At 37.8% G+C, this 24,688-nt stretch overlaps 5 protein-coding genes and 1 pseudogene across 6 annotated transcripts; 2 read left to right on the forward strand and 4 right to left on the reverse strand.

The window, feature by feature from the left end:
* Positions 1-1,843: 1,843 nt before the first annotated feature.
* LOC101303925 lies at positions 1,844-2,459 on the reverse strand (annotated as a pseudogene).
* A 1,438-nt stretch (positions 2,460-3,897) lies between these two features.
* LOC101304210 (disease resistance response protein 206-like) lies at positions 3,898-4,827 on the forward strand. Its single transcript, XM_004305344.1, has one exon. The coding sequence runs from the start codon at positions 3,898-3,900 to the stop codon at positions 4,438-4,440; it is 543 nt and encodes a 180-aa protein (XP_004305392.1). The 3' UTR covers positions 4,441-4,827.
* Positions 4,828-6,877: 2,050 nt separating this feature from the next.
* LOC101304499 (strictosidine synthase-like) lies at positions 6,878-7,852 on the reverse strand. The gene has a single exon (XM_004305345.1). It carries the CDS (start codon positions 7,850-7,852, stop codon positions 6,878-6,880), a length of 975 nt encoding a protein of 324 aa, XP_004305393.1.
* A 1,571-nt stretch (positions 7,853-9,423) lies between these two features.
* On the forward strand, positions 9,424-9,978 carry LOC101304794 (disease resistance response protein 206-like). The gene has a single exon (XM_004305346.1). It carries the CDS (start codon positions 9,424-9,426, stop codon positions 9,976-9,978), a length of 555 nt encoding a protein of 184 aa, XP_004305394.1.
* A 520-nt stretch (positions 9,979-10,498) lies between these two features.
* LOC101293107 (scarecrow-like protein 3-like) lies at positions 10,499-12,705 on the reverse strand. Its single transcript, XM_004303017.1, has 2 exons — positions 12,671-12,705; positions 10,499-11,989 (listed from the first exon to the last, which is right to left on the reverse strand). Exon 2 carries the CDS (start codon positions 11,954-11,956, stop codon positions 10,544-10,546), a length of 1,413 nt encoding a protein of 470 aa, XP_004303065.1. The 5' UTR covers positions 11,957-11,989; positions 12,671-12,705; the 3' UTR covers positions 10,499-10,543.
* Positions 12,706-22,160: 9,455 nt separating this feature from the next.
* LOC101293407 (small nuclear ribonucleoprotein E-like) lies at positions 22,161-24,562 on the reverse strand. 2 transcript variants are annotated; one of them, XM_004303018.1, is made up of 6 exons: positions 24,433-24,562; positions 24,305-24,331; positions 24,145-24,207; positions 22,728-22,806; positions 22,593-22,638; positions 22,161-22,499 (listed from the first exon to the last, which is right to left on the reverse strand). In XM_004303018.1, exons 1-6 carry the CDS (start codon positions 24,472-24,474, stop codon positions 22,490-22,492), a joined length of 267 nt encoding a protein of 88 aa, XP_004303066.1. In that variant the 5' UTR covers positions 24,475-24,562; the 3' UTR covers positions 22,161-22,489. The 2 variants fall into 2 exon arrangements, with proteins under 2 accessions (XP_004303066.1, XP_004303067.1); XM_004303019.1 differs by lacking the exon at positions 22,161-22,499 and having other exon boundaries at positions 22,589-22,638; positions 24,433-24,538.
* Positions 24,563-24,688: the final 126 nt, after the last annotated feature.

Consider the following 24,688-nt stretch of genomic DNA (forward strand, 5'->3'; position numbering starts at 1 on the left):
ATGCTGGTACGATTATATCCAAATCAATACACACCATGAAACTGTTTCTGCAACATTCTTCTGTTTTTCCCTGATCACTTGTGGTACATTATTGAAGTATATGAATAACTATCTTAAGACTCTTGGCGGGTTTGATTGATTTGGAGAAGGTCTCATGACTATCATGCTGTTCTCAGTATTGCAGTGTTGAAAATTTACCTTCTCTTTGTGCCTCCTTGGTATCATATGCTCTTCATAATTGCAGCTCAGAAGGTTCATCTTGTTTTGGTGCCTCTATTGTTGGGTATCTCTCGTATTTGAAACTGAAGGTCGTGAGGGGATGTGTCGTTATGATTTCGTCGCCTGAAATCATATCTCATGAGTTGTCTAGGGGAATTGGCTGCTTCAGTTACCCTGATGCGCACCTGCTATTTTAATTAGGATAATCCTTTTTCTTTTTTTTTCTTTTTTTTGTAGTTAACTATGCTGATTAAGGTTGTATTAGTCCCAGCTACTACTTGGATCATCGAATATGTCACCATTTTCTTCTGCATTTTATCTTCTCTTGTAGTTTTTTGCAATACCCTGCTATAACTAATCAACAATTAAGCAATCAGCATTAAATCTTTTTCAGTATCTCATTTTTAGCGAAGCAAAACTTTTGTATCTTACATTTCAAAAACTTCAAAAACGGTTGTTGCACGTTTCTTATCCTGATTAGAAAAACAGTATATGTAACCGTTAGTTTCATTAAAAAAGCCGATGACATGCATATTATTATTCTAAAATGACTAATTTACCCTTTTACCTTTTATTTTAGTTATTTTTTTTAAGAGGAAAAACGATCTTTGCTCATTTTAGTTATTCGGTAAAAACAACTATTTTTTTTTAAAACAATATTTAATATATCATAGATAAATTGATTTTGTATAAATTATAAATTAATTCCAAAATTATAAATTCTAAACAGTCATGATCACTTGGTCAGTAATTGACCAAGATATTCATGGTCACCCTCGGATGTAAATCAAATGGTAGAGAGAATTATTTTTATGTAGAGTTGTTTTGTTTTCAACCCTTGGATGTAATCTAACGATAATTGACCATGAATCTCTTAGTCAGTAACTGACTAGGTGAACACTACTGAGATTCTAAATATTAACACTTTATGACTGAAATTATATTGTTATGCCTTATACCACAATTTTTAATATGCAATTTTCATATTTTACTTACAGTAGCGTTCACATAATTACCTACTGATTAAGAAAATCATGGTCAATCATTGTTGGATGTAAATCCAAGGGTAGAAAAACATGGCCGGACCTGAGGTGAGGCCGAAGAGGTGGCCGCCTTAGGCCCAGAAAATTGGGGGGGCACTAGAAACATTTTTAGTCTGTGTAGTCAGTGATTCTTGTGGCAGAGGTGGCACTTGATAAGTAAATTTGGTCGATTTTGAAACTTTGATAAGTAAATTGGTTAATTTGGAAACTCTAAAGTAGCAAAATTTGATGGAAAGGGTAGCAAATTGGCTAAAATAAAATATAGGGTAGCAAATTGGTTAATTTAGCAATGATAAGTAAATTTGGTCGATTTTGAAAATTTGATAAGTAAATTGGTTAATTTGGAAACTCTAAAGTAGCAAAATTTGATGGAAAATGTAGCAAATTGGCTAAAATAAAATATAGGGTAGCAAATTGGCTAATTTAACAAAGCTATGGTAGCAAATTGGCTGAAATAAAAGCTATGGTAGCAAAGTGTAACAAATTGGTATTTATGCCGTACAAATTAAGAGAAAAACCCAAGGAAAGCAAGCACCAGTAGTCCCTTCGATTTCATAAGAAAGCTTAACAAAGCAACCCATTTAGAAATCAGCAAAAATGGTGAAAAGATCGCCATGAACGTAGTCATTATCTACCAGGCTCACCAAGAAGTAGTTGTTCCCCGCCCTGGTGTTCAAGTAATTCCTCTGACCAACTTTCAAAAGCCCCATCCTTCCAAACCCTAAACCTAGCCGCATCGACAGTCTGTTCGATTATCTCTTTCGTAGGGAAGACTCCCCATGTCACTGCATTGATATTACTCCGATCAAGATTAGATATCCAACAACTCCCTTGTTTGTTCAAAGCCATGTAGCTCAGAGGTGGATGAGCCTTGCATTTTTCGATAAGAACATCCAGTGTCTCCTTGGAGCAGAAAAACTCCACATAGGCTTTTTGATACACAAATCCTCCGAAAGAGGCCGAATCAAATCTCTCCCCATTTACAGCAGCTTGGCTGTCGATGACAAGGAAACCCTTTTGGTTGAGTTCCTCCTTGATCTTACTCGTCTCTGCTGGCAGCTGCTGATCAAGCCTGTCTTGTTCTGGCCAATTAGGGCTTGGGCAAAAAATACATTTTAGAGGCAAACAACAGCAGAGTTTCTCAAACTCGTCATGAATATCGTCAAAGCTTCTCCGGATCATTGAAACAACGTCCATGTTTAACAAGTTTTCTTGTGATCGATCGACCCTAAACTGATGGGCAATGGGTTTAGGGTTCTTTTAGAGCACGCTCTTTTGGTGTTTGCGGTCTTTTATGTAGGAATTATTAAGAATACAAATTCGGTGGCATGGTTAAATTAGGATTTAATTGACAAAGTCTATAATTTGGGATATTCCAAATGTCATGAATTTCATTTCAAGTTGGATTCTTGTATTTTGCATGGTGACGGAAGTGTTGTTGTATTTATTATTATTATTTTTTTTTTGTGTTTTATTTTTTTATTTATTTTATTTTTATCAAATCCTAATTATAATGTTGTAACTTGTAAGGAGCAGCTCGATCAGTCGACCTTTTGCATTTGTGCACTCTAGCTGGAGCTTTCATCTGTGACCAGTAGGTGTAGCAGGAGCACATTGACATGCATGGTGTATATATGTTAGGTGACTAATTAGGTATATGTTCGAATGAATCAATTGGAGACTATTGAAATGATTGATACTTTACCAAACTCTTGTTCATCATTGTTTTCAAAATTCCATATATCTCAAATTCTAAATGACTTCCCAGCTTAATTTAACCACCTGAAGTTAGTAATTAACCCAGTCTTGGAGCAAGGACATACGTATGTGTGTGTGTGTATGGCTCTATAAACAACCCATGCATTCCAAGAAAATTAGTTGGATCATGAAAGAAGAGACTTTAATTAGCTGCTAATGGAGTGATGGGTACGTATAAAAGAGATACAGACTAATCTACTGAGATAAGTTAGCCACTTAGGTTGAAGATCACTGTTAAGCATAAAGGGTGGCATGAATTTGCTCGAATGATGAATTTTTTTTTTTTGGGTGAACATTTGTCCATCTGTATCTTCGAAATCTGTTGATATCTAAAGATCAGGGAGACATAATCCTTACCCACGAAGAGAAAACATGAAAAAACAGGCACAAGTGACTTAATTCATTCTTTCGACCTATATATGATGCTTAAACATGACTACGAGCACATTACTTGTAAGCTTAATTTATATTGCCAAGAAAGCAAATTTGGCTTTCCGCGGCCGGGGTCCTTGAAAATTATACGAGATGATTGTGGCTTATTACTGAGTCATGTGTCATTGTTTGTTCCTGTACAAAGATCACTGACTCAACAACAATAATGATTGGACTTCATGAATCATTCTTGCTTCAAAAGGATGGAAGCACAATCCCAACCGAAAATTGATTGATTAAACAGTTAGGCCAACACAAAAGTAGTGTTTGATTGAATATAGAGGCTCCTTGAATATAAATCAACCAGGCCACACTTGGAGTGATGTTAAAACCATCTAGCTATTTTTGTAATTTTTACCCCCTTAATTACCACTTCCCAATCCTTTAAAATGCGCAAAAAAAATTGCTTCCATACGCCATATCTCACCCACCCTAAAGACACTAGATGTCTTCGTTTCCTTTCTTCATTCTCTTCACAATCTTCTCCACCTTTTTCCTTTCCACTGATGGAGTTCTAATCAGGCAATTCTTCAAGGCAGATCAGAATAAAGATGAAACGAGCCACCTCCACTTTTTCTTCCATGACATTCTTAGTGGCAAAACTCCAAGTGCTGTGAGAATTATCGGCTCGCAAAACAGCGGCTTCGGTAGTACCTTGATGATTGATGATGCACTCACCGAAAAGCAAGATCCCAAGTCAAAGATCATCGGACGAGCGCAAGGATTTTACTCCGTGGCTGCACAACAGGAGTTTGCACTACTTATGGTCATGAATTTTGTGTTTGTGGAGGGCAAGTACAAGGGGAGTAGCATTAGCATTCTCGGGAGGAATCCAGTGATGAACGATGTGAGGGAGATGCCGATTGTTGGAGGCACCGGATTGTTTCGGTTTGCTCGTGGCTATGTTTTAGCACATACGGTTTGGTTTGATGCAAATACAGGAGACGCCATTGTTGAGTACAATGTTTATGTGTCACAGACCTCATGAACTTTACCTCTTATACTACCTTCTTTTTTGTATATATTAGGAGCTACCTTAATTTTCTAGGTTTTGCTTCTTTTTGTTTTCTATTTTTTCTCTTAGTACGTCAGTAATTCGATCATGTTCGATCTGTTACCAATTATTTACTTGGACTCACAAAGTAGCTAGCAGTCCAATGAACAAAACGACAACACATCTAGTTAAACAGAACGACATCGATCAGCTAGTCAGCTACTTTAGACTCCCAAATCAGTCCCAATAGCAGAATGAAAACTAGAGAGAATTGAAGCCCGAATCAACAATTGGACCCTAACAGATGTCCTCACATCAGGGCGCATAGATTTGATTTGATTTGTTCAACTTCGGATCATGATCAGTTGTGGAAATGTGGAATATACAGATACTCGATAGCATTATTCTCTCTCAAATTGTGATCTTTCGTGTATCACTCTCTGCGCAGTAAAGCTCTTCCATCTTATTTTCTAGAGGTACTTCTGCATCCATTATATGGTACGTAAGAGTACCCCTCTTTCCTGTAGTGAGCAAAAGAAGAAAAACAATTCCTTTCTCAATTTCATGTTTTGATTATAAGCATTCTTGTGTCGACACTGCGCTGCAAGTTTTATTGTAAATGCCTTTGTTCACTCATCCTAGTTCTACAGTTTACTAGTGTACTAGCTGTTACACCATGCCATCACTTTGATCGATATGTAGTAGCACTAGCAGTGTAACACTGTGTTATATATTTATATATGTTTCTGATGTTTTTCACGTTGCTTTCTTCATGCAGAAAGATCCATCCTAGAGAAATTGTTATGCTCTTCCCGTTATTTGATTTAATAATTAGGGTTAGGGTTTGGGATTTTCCTATCGCGCTCTCCGTTATATGATTCACCTGTGGATGACTTACCTTACAACTTGTACAAAGATTAATTGAAGACATTTCCTAGCTTTCTCATGGAAAAGAAAGGGGACAAATCCGAATCCGTACATCCTTCATGTCCTGGCTTTGGAAGTAAGTACTATCCAAAACCCTAAACCTCTAATTTTTCTTAGCTTTTATGTAGTGTTCCATTTAACTTTGGTGACTGATATAAGTTTGGAAATAATGTTGTCCCTGCCCTACAGGGTTGTGTATGAGGCAAAGTTCAATGGAACACACCAACAAGATCTCCCCTTCCAAGGATGTTTCTTCTGACAGAAACAATGTTGATGCCGAGCATATAATCTCTAAGATTCGCCGCAAAGCAATGTCTAAGTTGTTGGAACACATCAAGCAGATTGTTCTAAAGAATTCCATAGAGCGCCTTCCACTATTCAAAGTAGAACTTGAAAAACTGATCGATGCCTTTACGGAATATGGGATTGATCCTTCACCGTTAAAGGTCAAGGTTGACAAGCTCATGATGGATATTGCTAGTTACAATTCGATGCAGTCTGCTTGCTCCAGGATGATAGCTCCAGAGGTACAGCATCAGCGGTTGGCTGACAATAAATCTCGTCTTGACAGAGCCTTTAATCTTCAAACAGCTGAAAAATGTCAGTATGAATCGCTACGTGATTCTCTAGCCTCTCTAGAGAATCGTAGAGAAAAGCTGAAAAGAGAGCAAGAACGATTGGAGGAGCGGATAGACAAGCTTCGTATTTCCATATCAGGAAGTGGAATAAAGATAGACGAACATAAAATTGCTGTTGATCGATTGCTGAAACAGAAAGTCGAAATTTCAAAGACTCCAGTGTTGACTTCTAAAGATGCTAAAACTATGAAGAAACTGAAAGATTCACTGGAGAGTCAGTGCAATGGCTTCAAGGACTTTACTTTGGGGTGAGAAAAGTGGTAGCTTCTTATTTGCTTTGTTATAAGATCAGCTAGCTAGTTTTTGGTGAACTATTCATGATGTGGAGTTTGAGTTCCAGCGCATAAGTATGAATTTGCAAACAGCACTCTTATATGTTTAAACTTGAAGTCTTCAACCTAATTATTAGTTACGTACCTACAAATTAGAGGAAATAAAGAATGAAAACAAGAGTGAAATATGCCGAGGAATTGAAGCTAGAAGCAATAAGGTTTTGATGACTTGCTAAAATAGCAAGCTAGCAATATCTTGCTTTTCAATTATGAAGGAAGCAAGCATGCTTCGAACATCAACATTACTTCATCCAGAATCAACCCGAGTGTCTCAGCTGACTGCTCAAAAAAAAGAAGACTTGTAATCATTTTTTGCTCCATGCCTTGTGGCATCAAATCTAAAGTAAAGCGTACACCTTTTGTATAATTATGATGACTCGCATAATTGAATAGCAATATGAAAGGTATACTCGTTCCATTGATCGAATTGAAAATAAATCTGGTTGTATTTATATTTACTACAAGAAAAAGTAATAACAATACTGGATACAAGAAACATATAGTTACATCATTGTAGAGTTGTAGAATTCGAGTTCAAACAAAATTAAGAATAACCCCGACAAACTTATTAACCACAGAGCCTATCCAAAGGTTTCCGTAACGCTGCTCAACGTGACTCACAGGGTTGAGTCCATCTACCACGTCAAGAAAATTTCCTTGGGCGTCAAGCTTCACCGCTTTACCTCTTCCAGCACTGTTTTCGGCGACCCAAAATTCTCCATTGATGTTTATGTTGATGTTGTCTGGGGCTCCTCGCAGGTTGAAAAAAGTATCAACAGTGTTGGCTCTAGGCCCTTGAAGCCAATACCTCAAGACGTTCTTTGCAGTGGTTTGGGTTACCAGAACAAAATCACTGTCTTTGCTTAGTGCCACCCCGTTTGCAAAAGCCAAGCCATGAAGCAACACTGTCACTTTCTTTGTCGATGGATCGTATCGCATTAACCTTCCAGTTTTATCACCTGTACTAACTGACAATTCCCAATTCCTTCTCTGGTAAATAGCACTGGTGTCTGTGAAGTAGACCATTCCACTTTGGTGATCAATGTCCACTCCATTCAAGAAACGGAAAGGAAACCCTTCAGCAGATGTCGCAAGTACTTGGGCTACTCCACCATATGGTCCTGTCTTTAGAAGTCCGAAATAGGCATCTGCAATATACAGTTCGCATGTTGTGAGGTCAAATTTCAAACCAAGTGGCCTTCCGCATATCGGCTCATTGTCTTTGCTGGTTGAGAGATCGCACACTTCTCTAGGCCTATTGGCGGAGGTGACTGCAAATTCTATCCACCCAAACGGGCTTCCTAGCCACTTGAATATCCTGCCATCAGCCACACCAACGTAGGGTGCTCCATTGCAGTCGAAAGCTATGCTTTCGGGCTGTGGTACATGGATGGGTATTTCATGATGGTTTAGGTATGGAAGTGAAAAAGATGCTGCATGGGCTTGGTTATTAGCAGACAAAAAGAAAAACAAGAAAAACAAGAAGACAATAACAAGAGCTGACTTCATGGTTGTGAATTGTGGCTGAAAGTTTCAAGGTGGTGTAAGAATGGGTAGCTATGTTTGCAAATGAATAGAGTTGCCACCTTATTTATAGAATTACAGTATGCTGGAAGCATAATCCGGGTTGGAGAAGGAAAACAAAATGAAACTAGGAAACGGAAACATATATAGTGTGCAGTTTGTTAATTGATTTTACTTTCTTTCCAGTTTCTTCTTTTAATTTTCAAATCCGAGTGAGTACAGGATTCTTATCCTATTTGGATTAGGATTTAGGTTTAGGATTCTGTTCTCATAAGTTACTCATTTTCTGTTGATATATATATATATATATATACACACACACACACACAGGATGAGAAGCGGAGGGAAAGTGGTCACGCTGCTGAAGTCTTCTGGGGTGGAGGCGCGCCGTCACCGGCGCCGGACGGTGGAGAACGGATGGACGTCCGCACTTTAAGCCCGATGCGGACGTCCGCTTCACATCCGGGCTGTACATATATATATATATATATACAGTCCCCTTCCAGAGTGGGATCCCGTTTTGAAATTAAAGTGCGGGACTCCTTATTTCGCTCATTTTCAGGTCGTATTTCCACATCTCAACCATACAATGTCTAAAACACAGTGTGTAGATTATTCCTGCAAAGTTTCATCAAATTTGAAGATCATTTAGGTACTGAATTACAGAACAAAAGTTGTCCAAACAGAACCGTTCATGTAAATTAATATATATATATATATATATATATATTACTCAGGAGCAGTGATCTGTTACGTTGGCTACATATAGTAAGATGATTAAGCAAAGAAAATTGATTATGAAGGCCAGGTAGCAACAAATTTGTTATCAATCTCAGAAAAGTGAAACTAGTTATTATGTTTAGCTATTATTAATTGATAATTGACTTGGTTGCTAATAAGGGAGCGGAAGTGACATGTCTTGTGTCTTCTGTAGCAAAATGTTTAGAATGAGGCTAAGACAGCTTCATCCAGTTTGGCTATGAATAGCAAGTCATGATGTTAAATAGTCGTAAATAGCAAGTCATGCTGTTAAATATAGTCGATCAGGAATACCGAATCCCTAACCTTTTTGAGCTTTCCTCTAAAAAAAAAATAATAATAAAAACTTTTTGAGCTTGTTACTTCATTATCTAGAAAATTAAGAACTAGCAGAGACCACTTCATTATCTAGAAAATTAAGAACTAGCAGAGACCCTCCATTCTCGAAATAATCATATAGGTGCAACCTCATTTTGAATCTAGCTTTTTGCAACTAAGTGAGGAACAACAAGAGATATCTCCTATCGTGTTAGAGGATCATTACGCTCCTTAACTGATAAACACCAGTTTTGCACCCTCCCTTGTAGAAGTCATCATTGTCATATTCTAGACCCCTTTTCTATCTTCTTTCAGGAAACTGAATTCCCTGGCCACTTTTTCAGGGAAACCAAGCACGGGGGTCATAATGCAAGGGACGCATGCAAACAATTTTCAACTCTTCACTCAATACCCTCTTACTCTTTTCACCCTATATAAATGACGGTATATATCAAAGTACTACTCAAAACTGAACCAAAATGACTAGTTTTGTTACTTACGCCTACTTCATCATTCTATCAACCTCCTTCACAACCATTCATGGACTATTCTCAGAGCAATCTCCTATATCCCTGTCTGCATTACAAATGGAGAAACATACCCGCCTCCACTTCTATTTCCATGACATCCAAAGCGGCCAAAATCCGACTGCCATAAGAATTGTTAGGCCACCAAATAAGCCGGTTGATAGTTTCGGAACTACTTTTATTACAGATGATGTACTGACTGAAAAGCCAGAGGCTAGCTCAAAGCTTGTAGGGAGAGCTCAGGGCATTTATGCTTTTGCTTCTCAACATGACTCAGTGTTGCTCATGGTCCTGAATTTTGCTTTCATAGAGGGTATGTACAATGGCAGTACCCTTAGCATTCTTGGGAGGAATCCTTTTAAGAATGCCATGCGAGAGATGCCTATCGTAGGAGGCAGTGGAGTTTTCCGGTATGCACGGGGCTATGCACTAGCAAGGACATTCTCCTTCAATCCAAAGACCGGAGACGCTGTTGTCCAGTACAATGTGTCTGTGTTGCACTACTAGAAGAGCTACCATGACATGCTTCTAGTCAATTCATGTGGCACAAATAATTCTGAAAGTATCATTTGCCGCACCGTTGGTTTTTTTTTTTTTTCCTTTCTTTTTCATGTTTTAGTTTTGTTGAATAAAATGATTGAGAATGATTCCAACGTTCTGTGCTCTGAATATTTACCCTAACATGAAGAACATTGAGTTGCTTTCTTCATAAACACTAACTAAATAACCAAATGTAGCATACGCTTATAGGCTTATAGCTATCAGTTTTGTAGGTATCTTCTTATCAAAATAAATAAAAGAACTAATATACATTTGGATAAACTTCAATAAAACCCAGAGGTGAAACATCAGTGTGTATATTGAAGATCTAAACAAGCATAAAAATTAAGAAATAACAAAGAAAAAAAAAATTAGAACAGAGAAACGAGTTCTCCCACAGAGAATAGTCCTGCGAAACCTTTTGAGGATTTACTATGCAGTTTGCAGAGGTAGAAATGCTTTGAAGTCCTTTACAATAAGAACCAAAAAATAAAAGTAAAAAGCATTCGATCTCCACAAAGACCATCAACCTTCACTCGTATCTCCGGAATCTCCAGGCTGACACCGAAAAAAGTGGTCTGTCATGCCAGCAAATAACCAAACATCCATTGTCTTCTTTAATCTCATAGCCGTCGTAACCACAATCTCGCAACATCTTCTTCGCCTGCATCCTTCCATGGTAGCTCAACTGCACCCTCCCAAACCCAGACAACTCTAGCCTTAAAATCCACCTCTCAAGCTTCTCATGCCTCTCCTTTCTGTCAGTTCCTTCACATGATATGATGTTTTTGATTTCCTCCCCAAAGAGCATCTTCTCAACCTTTTGCCGCTCCATTGATGCTCTTGATACTGTAGACTCCAAGCAATCAAAAAGTGCTGCATAGTAGTGCAGTGCTTCCATGATCCTATCCATTAGAGTATGACCATTGTGGTTCGACTCCTGCTCAGTTATCACCATTAATTTCGGGGAAAGGCCCCAAAGAGCAGTTAAAAAGCTCCCCATCTTTGGGGAAGCACCTAAAGATAGCGGGGATAAAGAAGAATCTGGACTCAAACTGTATGCACTGATTGGATCTTTCTCCAGCCATTCACCTAAAGTGAGTTGGTTGATGTGCATGACTTTTTGCAGATTCTTTGTTGCTAACGGCGATTTTCTTCTGTTCATGTCATCATCGGTTGCTAAGAGTGAATGCAGCTGGAGTACGGAGCATACTGCAAGAGCTTCTCCAGTCTTGACACGTAAACTTTCAACATCAAGATTCTCTAACTTGCTCACTATAGGATTGAACTGAAAGGGGATGTCATATTTTTCAGCTTCTTCTATCAACCTGGCCGCCATTTGGTCTAACACCTCCTTCTGTTCATGAATGCCTGTAATTCTCAAATGAGGTGGACCTTCAGGTCTCGCATTTAATGTCTGAATCAGATTTATCCACTGTGCAGGCTCAAATGAATGAAGATCAATAATATGGACCATCTTCTCCCCCTCCATGGCTTCTACTATTGCTTGATTTGAGATCACATATGAAAGCTTCAAGAAGGGACAGAGCTCAAAGAAAAGTCTTTTAATGTGAATTTCTTCGGCGATCGATGATAGTTTTGTTGAGTTAAGGGCCTTATATAGACCAGGCAAACCTTTCAGCATTCGGTCTGCAAGTGCCTCAGTGAAATAAGCCGCTATTCGTTGCATTGTATCGCCACCGGCAGATGCAAGCTGAGAAATCTGCTCGAGCCAAACATTTGCCTGATCAATACTACCAGAAGCAACATGATGGGCACAGCCTTGAAGAAGTTGGATCAGACATAAACCTCTCTCTTCAGACTTTAGCTCCCTCAGCCAAGGGTATGGAGACCCTATACCGGGGGAAAGCCAAGGGTATGGAGATCCTAAACCAGGAAAGTACATAGCTGATGAAGTAACAGGTGACCCGTCCTCTTGGGCCATTTTTGGATCGACAATCCGAACACTCACGGAATGCTGAAAATGAGATTGTCATAATTTTATCAAAACAGCAAGAGTTAGCACCGGAACTAAAGCAGCTGAAAACAAATTTATGAAATGATGCAACACATGACCATGAGATATATTACAGAACTATTTTCAGCCAAAATTTATATGTATCAAACCTATTGTTCTTTCAAACCTTTAATGATATCTAATTTCTCACAAGTCAGAGGATAAGTCATCAGCCTGAACCTTTCAATCTTTGCAGATGATCACACAAATAAATACCATAAAGGATAGCAACTTGAATAAGAACCGGATCAATGGACCCTATGGACTCTGAGCAACAGAGAAGCAGGGTAAGAACTCGAAACCATGATTTTGGATTTTCCATTTTCTTGTAAATGATCCAATTCTAAAAAAAAAATAAAAGAATATAAGTTGAATTCAGCATAACCAAGTTTGGAAACAAGGCTCAGTAAGGTATCACTATTTTGTTTGCTCCTCAAGAATCGAAATTCATATTCAGGAACATGAAATATATCTACTTCCCAATAACATTTCTCAGCAATCCACAGGAGGCTAACCACCAAAAGCAAATGAAAATCACCTCATGAACAAAAAGATACATAACTAAGTTTTGTATTAACATGATGCATGATAATTCATCAAAAAGTGAAGATCTAAAATCACATGACAGAGCCATAGAATTACCAGAGAGGAAGTTCGTGTGTGAAACAAAATCCAAAATCCTTAATGGGTTTTCAAATAGAAAGAAAACCCAGAAAAGTTGTCCCACGGAAGCTTCCTCGATGGGTGCTGCTGCAGCTCTAATCCATGAAAGCTCACTCAGACCTCAAATGGATTTGTGTGTTTTTGTTGCAAAGTGAAGAGAGAGAGGAGTGAAAGGGTAATAAACCTTGTTGCTTTGAAGGACTTTACCATGGCTGCGTTGGCGACAATACAAAGAGGCTGGTTTTGTCGTCATCGATTTGTTTGTCTTTTGAGTTCGGAGGGAATATGGAATTTGTGAAATACAGAGCTTCGCTATCTTTTGTTGCTTGTTTGGTTGTTGATTTCCTAAAAACTTTGTTTCTCTCACACACTCAGATGGAGTTGTTGTCATCAAGTGAAGTGGATGGGAATAAGAGCTGGCTTTGGTTTGGTGCTATTCTGCAAAACAATGCCCTTCCAAACATGTCCTAACAAAACAAAACAACACCTTCTCTTGTTGCTTAGTGGGTAATAGTGGGGATTGCAAGGGCCAAGTGCCTCCAAAACCAGTATTTGGATTCTTTTCAAACCCATAGACCATCCACTTGGTACTTTCTTCTTACATTAAGACAAAGAGACAAGGGAATTGTAGGAAGAGCCAAAAGTGGATAGAACATTTAACTTTTGGTGTGGACTCTTGGAACAATATCCCTAGCACCATTCCTCCTAGGAATTTCTTCTTTGATGCATTTGTGCTTTCTTTGTGCTTTGTATATTCCAATCAATCTCTTAATTGAGTTTAAGCCAATCCAAGCCAGCTAATCAGTGTTAGGGTTTACAAAAGTTGATGAGTTTATGAAGGAGCTGAAGAAAATATGAGGGGCGAAAATGTGAAATAGGATGAGAACTTTGGTTAAAACTAGACATAACTATTCACCTGGTGAGTTACTGACCAAGGAAATAATGTTGAACCACTAAAGAAAATTATTAATTGAGTTGTTTTGGTCTTCACCGTTGGATTTCCATCCAAGTGTAATTTTCTTTGGTAAATAACTGACTAGGTGAACACTACTATAGCAACACAATAGTTCAAAGTTATGATATTTTATTGAGTATTGATTGGTCTTTCGAGTGACTTTGGCTTTGCTTGAAATTGTTTCTAGAATGGGCAAACGATGAGCATGTTTTTTTTTTGACAACCACCTTTCGGATTGTTTGCGGTATCCCAAAGACTTTTTAGGCCTAAAGACTAATTCGCTGAGGGCCCGAGGCCCGTCAGCCAACAGGGCATTTCAGCCATTCCCCTGGCCACGTTTATAATTCAGCAATAACATTGAGCAACATCAACGTTCGAACCCATGACGTGAATGTTCCATATCATGAAGTTTCCGTGGTGGGACCCAATGCATCCACTGTACTACTTATTGTGGTTAGGTGGAAAACATGTTGAGAAATACTCACAAATAGGCCGAAAGTCATTTTCTTTTCTTTTTGTAGTAGCCATTTTGTGAAACGGGAAAGTAATGAGATTGCTCATAGTTTAGCAAACGAGGCTTTATAAATTAGTCAACCTTTACTTTGTTTGGAGTTGAGGATGTTGTGGCTTCATCAATATGTCAATATGGATTTCTAAAATGAGGTCTAGTTGCGTAAATTTAGGTGCAATAGTCACCAAGTTGGAGTATATCTGCAGATTATTGATCCCTAAATTGTTGTACTCGTTCCATTATTAATAAAGTTCCCCATTTGATAGATAAAAAAAAACAAATAAAAGAAACTTTAAAGAGTGACTTTTGTCTATTGCCGAGTTTTTATTTTTTATCATGTAAACAACTCAAATATTATAACTTCGTTAGTCGAAGTCACAACTTCTCACTTACTAAAGGGAGAATATGCCGTTAGACCAAATGGTACTGGGCTATTGCTGAGTTTTTGTATCAGTTTTTTTTCTTCTTTTTTACTTTACTTCAAGAAAAAGGAAAAGGAAAACCTTGCGTAGCTGCAATGACATTTACCAGCTCAATAATCAAGAACATCATTCCTCTTAATCTAAACCTAACAATAGGTAATTACACGACTCAAACTTAAAAAGAAAATTTTTAGCCATCAAATATAGATTCAGGGGTGATGGAGTATAAATTTCATACTCCATAACTGAGTAGGTGATCATTATTATAGCCACTGGTAATACATTTGGTTGGATAATACATTTCGAAGGTCTAAAATTTTGGACCATCGTCTCAAATAGATTGAAATAGACCATGACGATTGGAGATGTCCTAACAACTTTATTCATGTGAAAATTTATATAGAGATGTGGAGTATAGTATTGTATCTGCTACTCTTGTTTGTATTTGATTTTTATACTCTTCATTTTCCCTCCTTTCCTGCTTGGATTTGAATATATGTCAGTAGGCACATGAGCACAGTACTATTCCGGTATTCCCTGTTTCACTAGTAAATTCTTGCCCAAATCCTGTGCTTGCCCCCATAAGGTTTACTGGTTAGACAATGTCTTCACTGCACCATTGTTCAGTAAGGTTTTTAATCTGTAATATTATTATTTCTCATTCAAAAATAAAATAAGAAAACAAGTGTTCAATCTCTTTGTATAATGGGTCATTTTCAATTGTTAGCATGGTTAAAACTCGATCAGCTAGAAAATAACATATAGTTTCCTAAAACTCAGATCTAACCAGGAGATGAACCCAATGCCCAGAATTGGCCTTACATCATCAACAATGCTCATAAACGACCTAACATCTAACACAATAATAAAACACCATATCTCATTGTAACTTTATTTTCCATTGGGTTATTATATTGATAGCCACCTTAATTTCTCAAAGTCGAAATCAAGACAAATCATTAATGGGCGGCAAAATATTAAGCTATGTTTGCTTAAAATACTCAATATATGCTCGAAATAAAGAGTGTATTTCACACGTTAAACTCATTTTAGCATTCAGTTTCAATTTTGTTGCAACTATCTTTGTTAGCATAAATCGCAATAACACGGCAAGAATTTGTATTTCGAGTTCTCAAAGTTTAGAGAGTGTACTCCTCAAATGTGGTAACTACTAAAATGAAACCGAGTACTTTACAAAATGGAACAACATATGACGAATCGGGTCACTGTCCTTGAGCAGCACAGATTATGATTCGATTTTGAAGATGATGATGGTACAGGTTCATGTGTGTGGCAGGTTAATAAGTGAGTCAGGCAGCACTCACTCTGGCAAGGGCCGGTGCCAAATATAAGGAGACAAATCGTCCAAGCATATGTGTCAGTTGTTTCTTTCTCAGCACTTTCTATAATTAGGACCACCGACGCTCTCCATGATTTCACTTCCATTTCTAGACTATTGTCTTTATTTTTATTTATTTTTTATATTTTTGGTTACAAAAAGTTTAGATGAGAGTTTGGTTACGCTACACTACCATCGTCAGGAAAAACCTGCAACCTCAACCCTGAAGGATTGACAGTGGACACGTACCTGTCACACCAATCTCCAGGTATGAATTTCCATAGGAGAATTTAGATCGCGAACCAACGAGGCCTGTTGGTAGCAGAGATTGAACTTGGATGGGGTCTTTGTTTCTTTCATTTACAATTTTACATGCATGATCAATATTTCACATGTGTGGTGCTTGGAGTCGGCAAAATGGTTGGTTTAGTGGATACACCTTAGGCTGCAGATAAGTTTTTCTGATAATAGGATTAAGATGTCTAGTTTGAAATACAGCTTGTCAAAAACACATTTATTAGAGAGGAGTCATACGACTCATTTCTCCCCATATATCTAAATTGCTTTCAGTTCTGCGGTAATAACACACTCGGCCACCAAATTAATTGTAACTAAATATAAATAAATAATAACTTAATATAAGTTTACAATAAAAGAGATCATGTCTAAAATTCTTCTTTTTTTTTAGAGAAATCGGGGATCAATCTATTAAAACATAGTAGGGTTACATAAGCATCACTCACCTCGAGCGGTTACGACAAAAAAGAGCTATATGAAGGAAAGCCATTAGAGACTAATTAAAGGTCATTTTATCCCCCTGAGGTGTGGGGTTAACATCATTTCAGTTCTCGTCTCTCAATTTTGAAAATTTATCCACTAAAGTTTCCAATTTTCATAAATCATACTAAATTGCTATAAATTCTGTCTAATTTGGACGTTGATTTTGACTTTATGACTCATTTTAAGGACTAAAATAGTCATATAACAACAAAAATAATCGTTTTTCTAAGATTTCATGCTAGTTTTTAACGTCTAAATTAGACAGAATTTCAGTAATTAGACATCATTTATGAAAATTAGAAATTTTAGGGGGTAAATTTTCAAAATTAAGAGTACGAGGACTGAGATGATGTTAACCCCAAACCTTAAGGGGTAAACTGAAATTAATCCCTAAATAAAACACTCCCAACTTATAAAAAGGCCTAGAGGTTTTTTATTTCACCCTATCAAGGGGCATTCTTAGGAAATTGACCTAGCTCATTTGGCCCATAAAAAGCACCAAACCAAAAAACTAGGCGCAAACCTAGATGCTCACCTAGTGACCATGAGCCTAGGCCCATTTTCTATGGCACCCCGCCATCTGCCTACTCGCCAGCGCCGTTGATCAGGCGGTCGGCCGTGCCATCGCTACACCACTGACATCACCGAGTCAACCGCGAAACTAAGGAACTCTAGCATCATTGACACCACCAGCATCATTTCAGTCCTCGTTCTTTAAATTTTGAAAATTTACCCCGCTCTGCAAAAACCTCCGCTCTTGCTGCCTGCCAAGTCCCGACCCAGAACAGTCATACCCACCGATTCCACCAAAACGAAGATCGACCCAGCCACAACCCGATCAAACCTTCACTTAAGAAGCTTTAATTCGACCGAGCTCAGATCAAAACCACAACAAGATTCAAACAACCCAAAGAACAAACAACCGACACAACGACTCCTAGATTCGTAGAGACCTAATCACAGCAGACTCGATCCAGAAACTAAACCCCCAACTTCACACAAACAGGATCCTTGACTTCCACCGACCGAACTAGGCACGATTCGAAAACTGAAATCAGTCGCTGTCATCAACGACAAACCACCATTGATTCTACACCAAATCATGACGCCTGCAAAGCCAAAGCCGCACAAAACCACTCTAAGCCCACGGAAAATCTGTCGTTGACACCAATGAAGTACGACACAGATGTTGCTTCCACGTCACCATTGAATCTTTGTTGTGTGTACATATGTGATGAACCATATAGCATGTGATTTACAGTTTTTAGGGTAATCCGAGTCCGTTTAGGGCCTCAAAATGTATATTTACTTGTTTTCAGCAATTTATTTTTCCTAGTTTGTTTTGGATTTGGTTTTTTTTTTTAAAAATTTAATCCGTGGGATTTTAGGCTTGGTTGTTTTATATAAAGACCCTTAAATCTGTTGTAGTCGACATCTTTGATATTAATAAACTTTGAGTTTTTCTCAATTCTTCTAGTGGATTCCAGATTCTTGCGTGAATTTGAGAAACTTTAGTTTTGTGGATTCAAGACTACTGTTTGTGGATTCCAACGTGATCTCATTTGGCTTTCAACGCTTGACAGAGCCACCTACTATTGTGTTCACGCTTCCCGCATCATTTGGTATCAGAGTGGGATTCGTCAGCTTCTTAGCAGATAACGATCCATGGGAATAGTTCACACCGCCAACCTCAACAACGCTGGTGGTAGAGTATCTTTCCAAAATTGAAAAGGAACATGTCGAGGGATTTGCCTTGGGTTAACCTCATCAATTCAATTCAAAGAAGAAGAAGAATTTTGTAGCAAGCAAGGTTGTTGATTACCTTCAATTACAGACAGTGGAGCTAAGCGATCCATATTAGATTGATCGTTATGTACAAGTAACCAAGGTTTGTAAAGTTCCCATCTCTATTGTATAAAGATGAGGTCACTTGTCATGTCATGTGATTGACATGTACGATACGTATGTGCTTTTCGGAAGACCATGGCATGAAAGCATCAATGGTGGGCATGGATAGATTTTCAAATATGACTCACTTTATTGCTTGCAAGAAGACTACAAATGCTGCAAACATAGCCAAACTGTTTTTCAGGGAAGTTGTTCGTTTGCATGGAGTGCCTAAATCTATTACTTATGAGGGTGATCAATATAAAGTTCTTAAGTCACTTTGGGCTTACATTGTGGAGGCAATTTGGAACAACCTTGAAGAGAATAACCTTGGGTTAACCTCATCAATTCAATTCAAAGAAGAAGAAGAATTTTGTAGCAAGCAAGGTTGTTGATTACCTTCAATTACAAACAGTGGAGGTAAGCGATCCATATTAGATTGATTGTTATGCACAAGTAACCAAGGTTTGTAAAGTTCCCATCTCTATTGTATAAAGATGAGGTTACTTGTCATGTCATGTGATTGACATGTACGATACGTATGTGCTTTTCGGAAGACCATGGCATGAAAGCGTCAATGGTGGGCATGGATAGATTTTCAAATATGACTCACTTTATTGCTTGCAAGAAGACTACAAATGCTGCAAACATAGCCAAACAGTTTTTCAGGGAAGTTGTTCGTTTGCATGGGGTGCCTAAGTCTATTACTTATGAGGGTGATATAGAGTTCTTAAGTCACTTTGGGCTTACATTGTGGAGGCAATTTGGAACAACCTTGAAGAGGAGTACTACAGCTCACCCACAAACAGATGGTCAGACTGAGGTTACAAACATGAGCTTGGGCCATATGATCATGAGTATGTGGTGATAAACCAACGCAGTGGGATCTTGCTTTGCTCAGGTGGAATTTGCTTACAATAGCGTTGTGCATAGTGCCCTTGGTAAGTCACCTTTTGTTGTGGTTTATACTTCTCTCCCACGACATGTAGTTGATATAGCGAAACTGCCAGGGGGACGGGGATAGTGATGCTGCAGTTAAAATGGTTGAAGATGTTCAAACAGTTCGACAAGAAATTAAAGCAAAGTTAGAGAAGACAAACACCAAGTATAAGATTGCTGCAATGTTGGATTTTTCCAGATGGTTTATCGATTATGCATTGTATTTCACTCCATTTTATATAATAGAATTATTGTTAAAAAAAAAAGTATAAGATTGCTGCACACAAGCGTAGACGCGTGAAGGTGTTTAAGGAAGGGGATTTAGTCATGGTATTTCTGAGGAAAGAGAGAGTTCCAATTGGTACCTATAGCAAGCTGAAGCCTAGGAAATATGGTCCATTCAGGGTACTGAAGTAGATTAATGATAATGATTATGTTATTGATCTGCCTTCATCTATGGGGATGTCAAATTCTTTTAATGTTGTTGATCAACATGCGTTTCATGAGGATGAGTCTCTTTACGGTGATAATAACTTAGGGTTGAGTTATTTTGAGGTGGAGGAGACTGATATAGAACATATGGCGATAAAGATAGATGAGCAAATTGATCGTTGCAAATCCAAACGTGGTTTGCTCCAGATTTGACATTTGGTGTCCGATTGTTAATTGTAAAACCCGATATGGGCTTTTTCAGCCATATGAGTCCCTTTAGGGCCTCAAAGTGCAGATTTACTTGTTTTTAACATTTTATTTTGGGATGTGAAATCTGCACATCCTAAATTAAAATCCATACACTCTTTTTCCTTTTTTGGTAACTTAAATTTTGTCCTTTAGTGACTTAAACTTTGTCTTTTTATAAATGTGTTGACCAAAAAAAGAAAAAGGTGTGTGAAATTTGGTCCTTTATTTTTGAATTAAATTCAGTTTACCCCACTGTGGTTTAGATGTGAATTCATGTTAGACTCTAAACTTTCAATTTCATCAGATTACCGCTCGAGCTCTTGTTTTTCTGTCTGTCGTCTCCTATTACTCATGCTCTGTCTAATTGGGACGTTGAAATTTGATGACGTGTGATGATGTTTTGGGGGTTGAGAAGCTAAATTACCAAAAAAACAAGAGCTTAGGGGGTAATCTGATGAAATTGAAAGTTTAGGGATTAACATGAATTCACCTCTAAACCACAATGGGGTAAATTGAATTTAATTCTTTATTTTTCCTAGTTTGTTTTGGATTTGGTTTTCTTTAATCTGCTTAGGGTTTATTTTTTCTAGATAAGGACCTTTAATTTGTTGTAGTCGACATCTTTGATATTAATAAACTTTGAGTTTTTCTCAATTCTTCTGTTGAATTTCAGATTCTCTCGTGGATTTGAGAAACCCTAATCTTGTGGATTCAAGACTGTTGTAGGTGGATTCCAACATGATCTCATTCAACATTTGACATTCGACATTTTTCTTTTTAATGGACAAGTCTTTCCCCCTACACTATCGTGTTCACGCTTCCCGTATCAAGCCCATATTGACAAAGACTAATCGGTTGGACTGTTCTCACATGTGTTTTCTAGTTGTTAGATGTGTCCATATGGATTGACTTATCGGCTAGAGATACTTTAAGACAATACTAATACTTATAATATAAGCAACTAGAAATTCCCACTCGGAAACTTTTGTTCTATTTTTTTTTTTCTTTGTCGAGTCAATTAAAGTGATAAGAAGAATGTGGATCAAAGCTAAAAAGATGTAGTATATACTTAAATAGGTTTGGCACTTTCGAAGATCTGGCAATCTTAGGTAGTAACAATGACAAAAAGAGAAGCATTTGATGTTCTGATATTTTGTAATTAGATAAGGTTGTGAGACTGTGTCTTCTGACTAAAAAACACACTCAAAGTGGGTTATAGAGGAATGAAAGGTACCTTAGCTAGTGTCGTAACCGGTGTCATCGATCTTAACAAGGACTAATGGTGGTGTTAACCAAAGTAATTTGTAACCTTGTGGCCAGCCGTTGTTAAATAAAGAGGGACTTTCCTAAATTATTACACGTTGTAGCAGGACTCACTAAGTTTGAGTTAGGCTAGGCAAAATGCTTTGGAGCGGGGAACAAGTGAGAGTGAGATAGGTTTGGAATGTGAGCAATGTGCCAAAACTTGTTACCGTCTTGTTACCGTCTTTCTCTTGTCGACCTAGCTTTGGACTTTATGCTAAGAGCATCTTTAAGGACATGGCAATCCATCAACCAGAAGCGATGTACACTCTGAACACTTTTGGAGCTCTAATCAATCAAGTGCTGATATTTGGGGCATTTTCAGTTGGAACGGAACAAAACAACCTAGGAACTTAAAAATTAACATGTATAGTCGTATACTATTGAAGGAAACTTCTTCGTGCAACTTCTTGTTTGCAGTTACAAGGAAACCAGTGCTCAATCCAGGGTCTAGGAACTTACATAAAAAATTTTGGGGTTTCAAGATGCATTTGCGTTCATGCCTCTTCAAACGTAAAGACAGGATGTCATCATGGATTCGAAACCAAATCTAAAACTCAACACGATATGTCGCGGTAGCAATCTATCCGTATGGAAGCAATTTCCCAGTACATATTCGGATGGCACTATTCAGAAACAAAGACCTTGATTTTGTGAAAGCAAGTATTACGCAACTCATACGAGGATCAACAAGAACCTTTATGGCTTGATCCAAACAATATCATACGTTTGAGAATGATTCAGATATTTACTTGAACAATCAACATACTCGGGGTTTTTTTTATGCAAACACCCACCTACCGAAGAGTCATATTATATAAAAGAAACTCTGCATGAAAAATCAGTCACCCATTAAGGTCAAGAATACAATCACTACTACAGATGATTGGTATCCATAATACATGTCACTACAGAATAGAGTCTGAATAGCTTGATGTCCACCAAATTCAGAATGTTGGATAAACACTTCTCAGATCGGTCATCATTTCCCCCTGGTCATATAGTAAGAAAAAGCGCCACCGTTAAGAGTTAGTTAGATTAGAGATAAAGGTCAAGATTCAGAGAGACAGTTTAATATTACTTACGTGTTCATCATGAGAGTTATGTTATCTCCTTTGAGAAGAATCCTTCCTGAAAAGTGAATAAAAAAAAGAAACAATTTAGAGATTACAGAAACACGGGGCCAACAGAATAAGAGCTAGGGGAGGGAGGGGACTCACCTAGTGTCTTTCTGGTATTCTTCTTGATACTCACCTCTTCAGCATCATCTAGAACCAAATTCATGTACTCATCAAAACCCTGTACCACCACAAAAGAAATTAAGATATTTATTTCACCCAGCTGAGTCAGCTCAGATATGCATGAAAAACGCTGAACACAGAGAGGGAGGGAGAATATTCATATATGAGGAGGCTGATTACACTCTTCATTATGTTGGCTTCATTACTTATTTGACAGTTCAGTTGAGATAATATGTCTTTACATTTGTTGGATCAAATAGGACTAACGAAGACATGTAACTGAATCACAGCAAAATAATATGATAGATGGAGATAAACAAAGTAAAGCATGCATACCCCTAACAATTATGAATTCAGGAATAATATGGTTCAAGCCATCAGGTGTAACGTGTAAAGCATCACAAAAGAAAAGACAATCTGATGCAAGGCATAACAAGAAGACAAGTCTGAGTGTTTTATCTACTTCAAAATTCAGAGTCCCAACTGACTTCCAACCCCAATCTAAACTGCAAAAGCTGATGCTTTTAACACATCAAGCGTGGAAACAAGTGATGTACTTGTCCTACTATATCTAAATTATAACTCTAATCATAGAAAGACATAAGCCTAAAGCTCCAGTCCTGCATCAATGGGACTTGTTGGCTCAAGACCTCTGAGACATTTTGGAAGTTACAAATGAGTCTGATACACCACAAGAAACTGACTTTACAGTTCGGAAAAAAGTGATCAACACAGATTTAAGTTTGACTCAAATTTCAATTGTGCTGGACAAATTTACATTATTAGGTAAATCATTTCACCCAAAATTTCTTAAGACACTTGGGTATAAAAATCAAGGTACCACATTACTTTGAGTTAACTCAATGATCAGTCTTGCACATATAACCCTCAATTCAGGAAGAGAATAATCTATCAGAGAACAAAAAGCAGATCAACACAAATTCAAATCTCAATTGAGCTGGACAATTTTACATTATTAGGATTAATTTGAAAAATTCAAGGTACCACATCATTTTATGCTAACTCAATGATCAGTCTTGCACATATATCACTCAATCAGGAAGTGGATATCCTCTCAGAACAGCAAAAGACTCATGTTAATCTCTGATTAACACATATATAAATGTAACTAAGAGATAGTATATCTAGCAAGTCAAGGTTGTTTGAAATCTCTCACACTTCAACTGTTCTTTACCATCATCCTCAATCTCGGATGTAAAAACGGACCATACACATTAACACAAGATTTAGCAGTCAAAAAGGTTTAAATTTCCGATATCAACAAAGCGCAACCAGATGTACATAACACCACACGAGTCCTATTGTCCGAAACCTTAATGCAACCAGCTAAGTAAGAATTATAAGCTTAATCGAAAGCGAAATAATGAAAACTTACAATGATACGGCCTTCAATCCTGACGTCTTTCTGTTCAAAGAGCCAAATCTGAATTCGAGCTTTCTGGAACCAAAAAACAGAAGTCAAGCTCTACATTAAACCCTAGATGCAAGAATTATGAAGAAAAACCCCAAGGAAAAACAAAAGAGGAGGGACTTACACTCTGGAGAAACCTGAAAATCAGGTTCTGAAGAAGCAAAACCAAACAGGAGACACAAGAGAAAACAGAAGAAATTGTTAGCGAAAGGGTTAATAAAGATAAAAGAGGAAACAGAGAAGGGAACGTACAATGGGCTGGGTCATGATCCTCTGAACTTTGGTGCTCGCCATGGCTGCTCTCTGGGTCGGGCGGATAGGGTTTAGGGTTTCAGCGAATTCCGAAACAAGAGTCGAGAGTGATATGAATCGAGAAAGAGGAAGACGGGGTTATTTTTAAGGGAAATAGAGATAATTATTTGGGCCTAACCAATTTGGCCCAGACCTGAGATAATCAACCACGGTTTACATATTGTTACCGGTTTTTTTTTTGGAAATTGGGTTAGAT

This window comes from Fragaria vesca, linkage group LG6 (genome assembly GCF_000184155.1).
Source record: "Fragaria vesca subsp. vesca linkage group LG6, FraVesHawaii_1.0, whole genome shotgun sequence".
NCBI classification, from domain to species: Eukaryota; Viridiplantae; Streptophyta; class Magnoliopsida; order Rosales; family Rosaceae; genus Fragaria; species Fragaria vesca.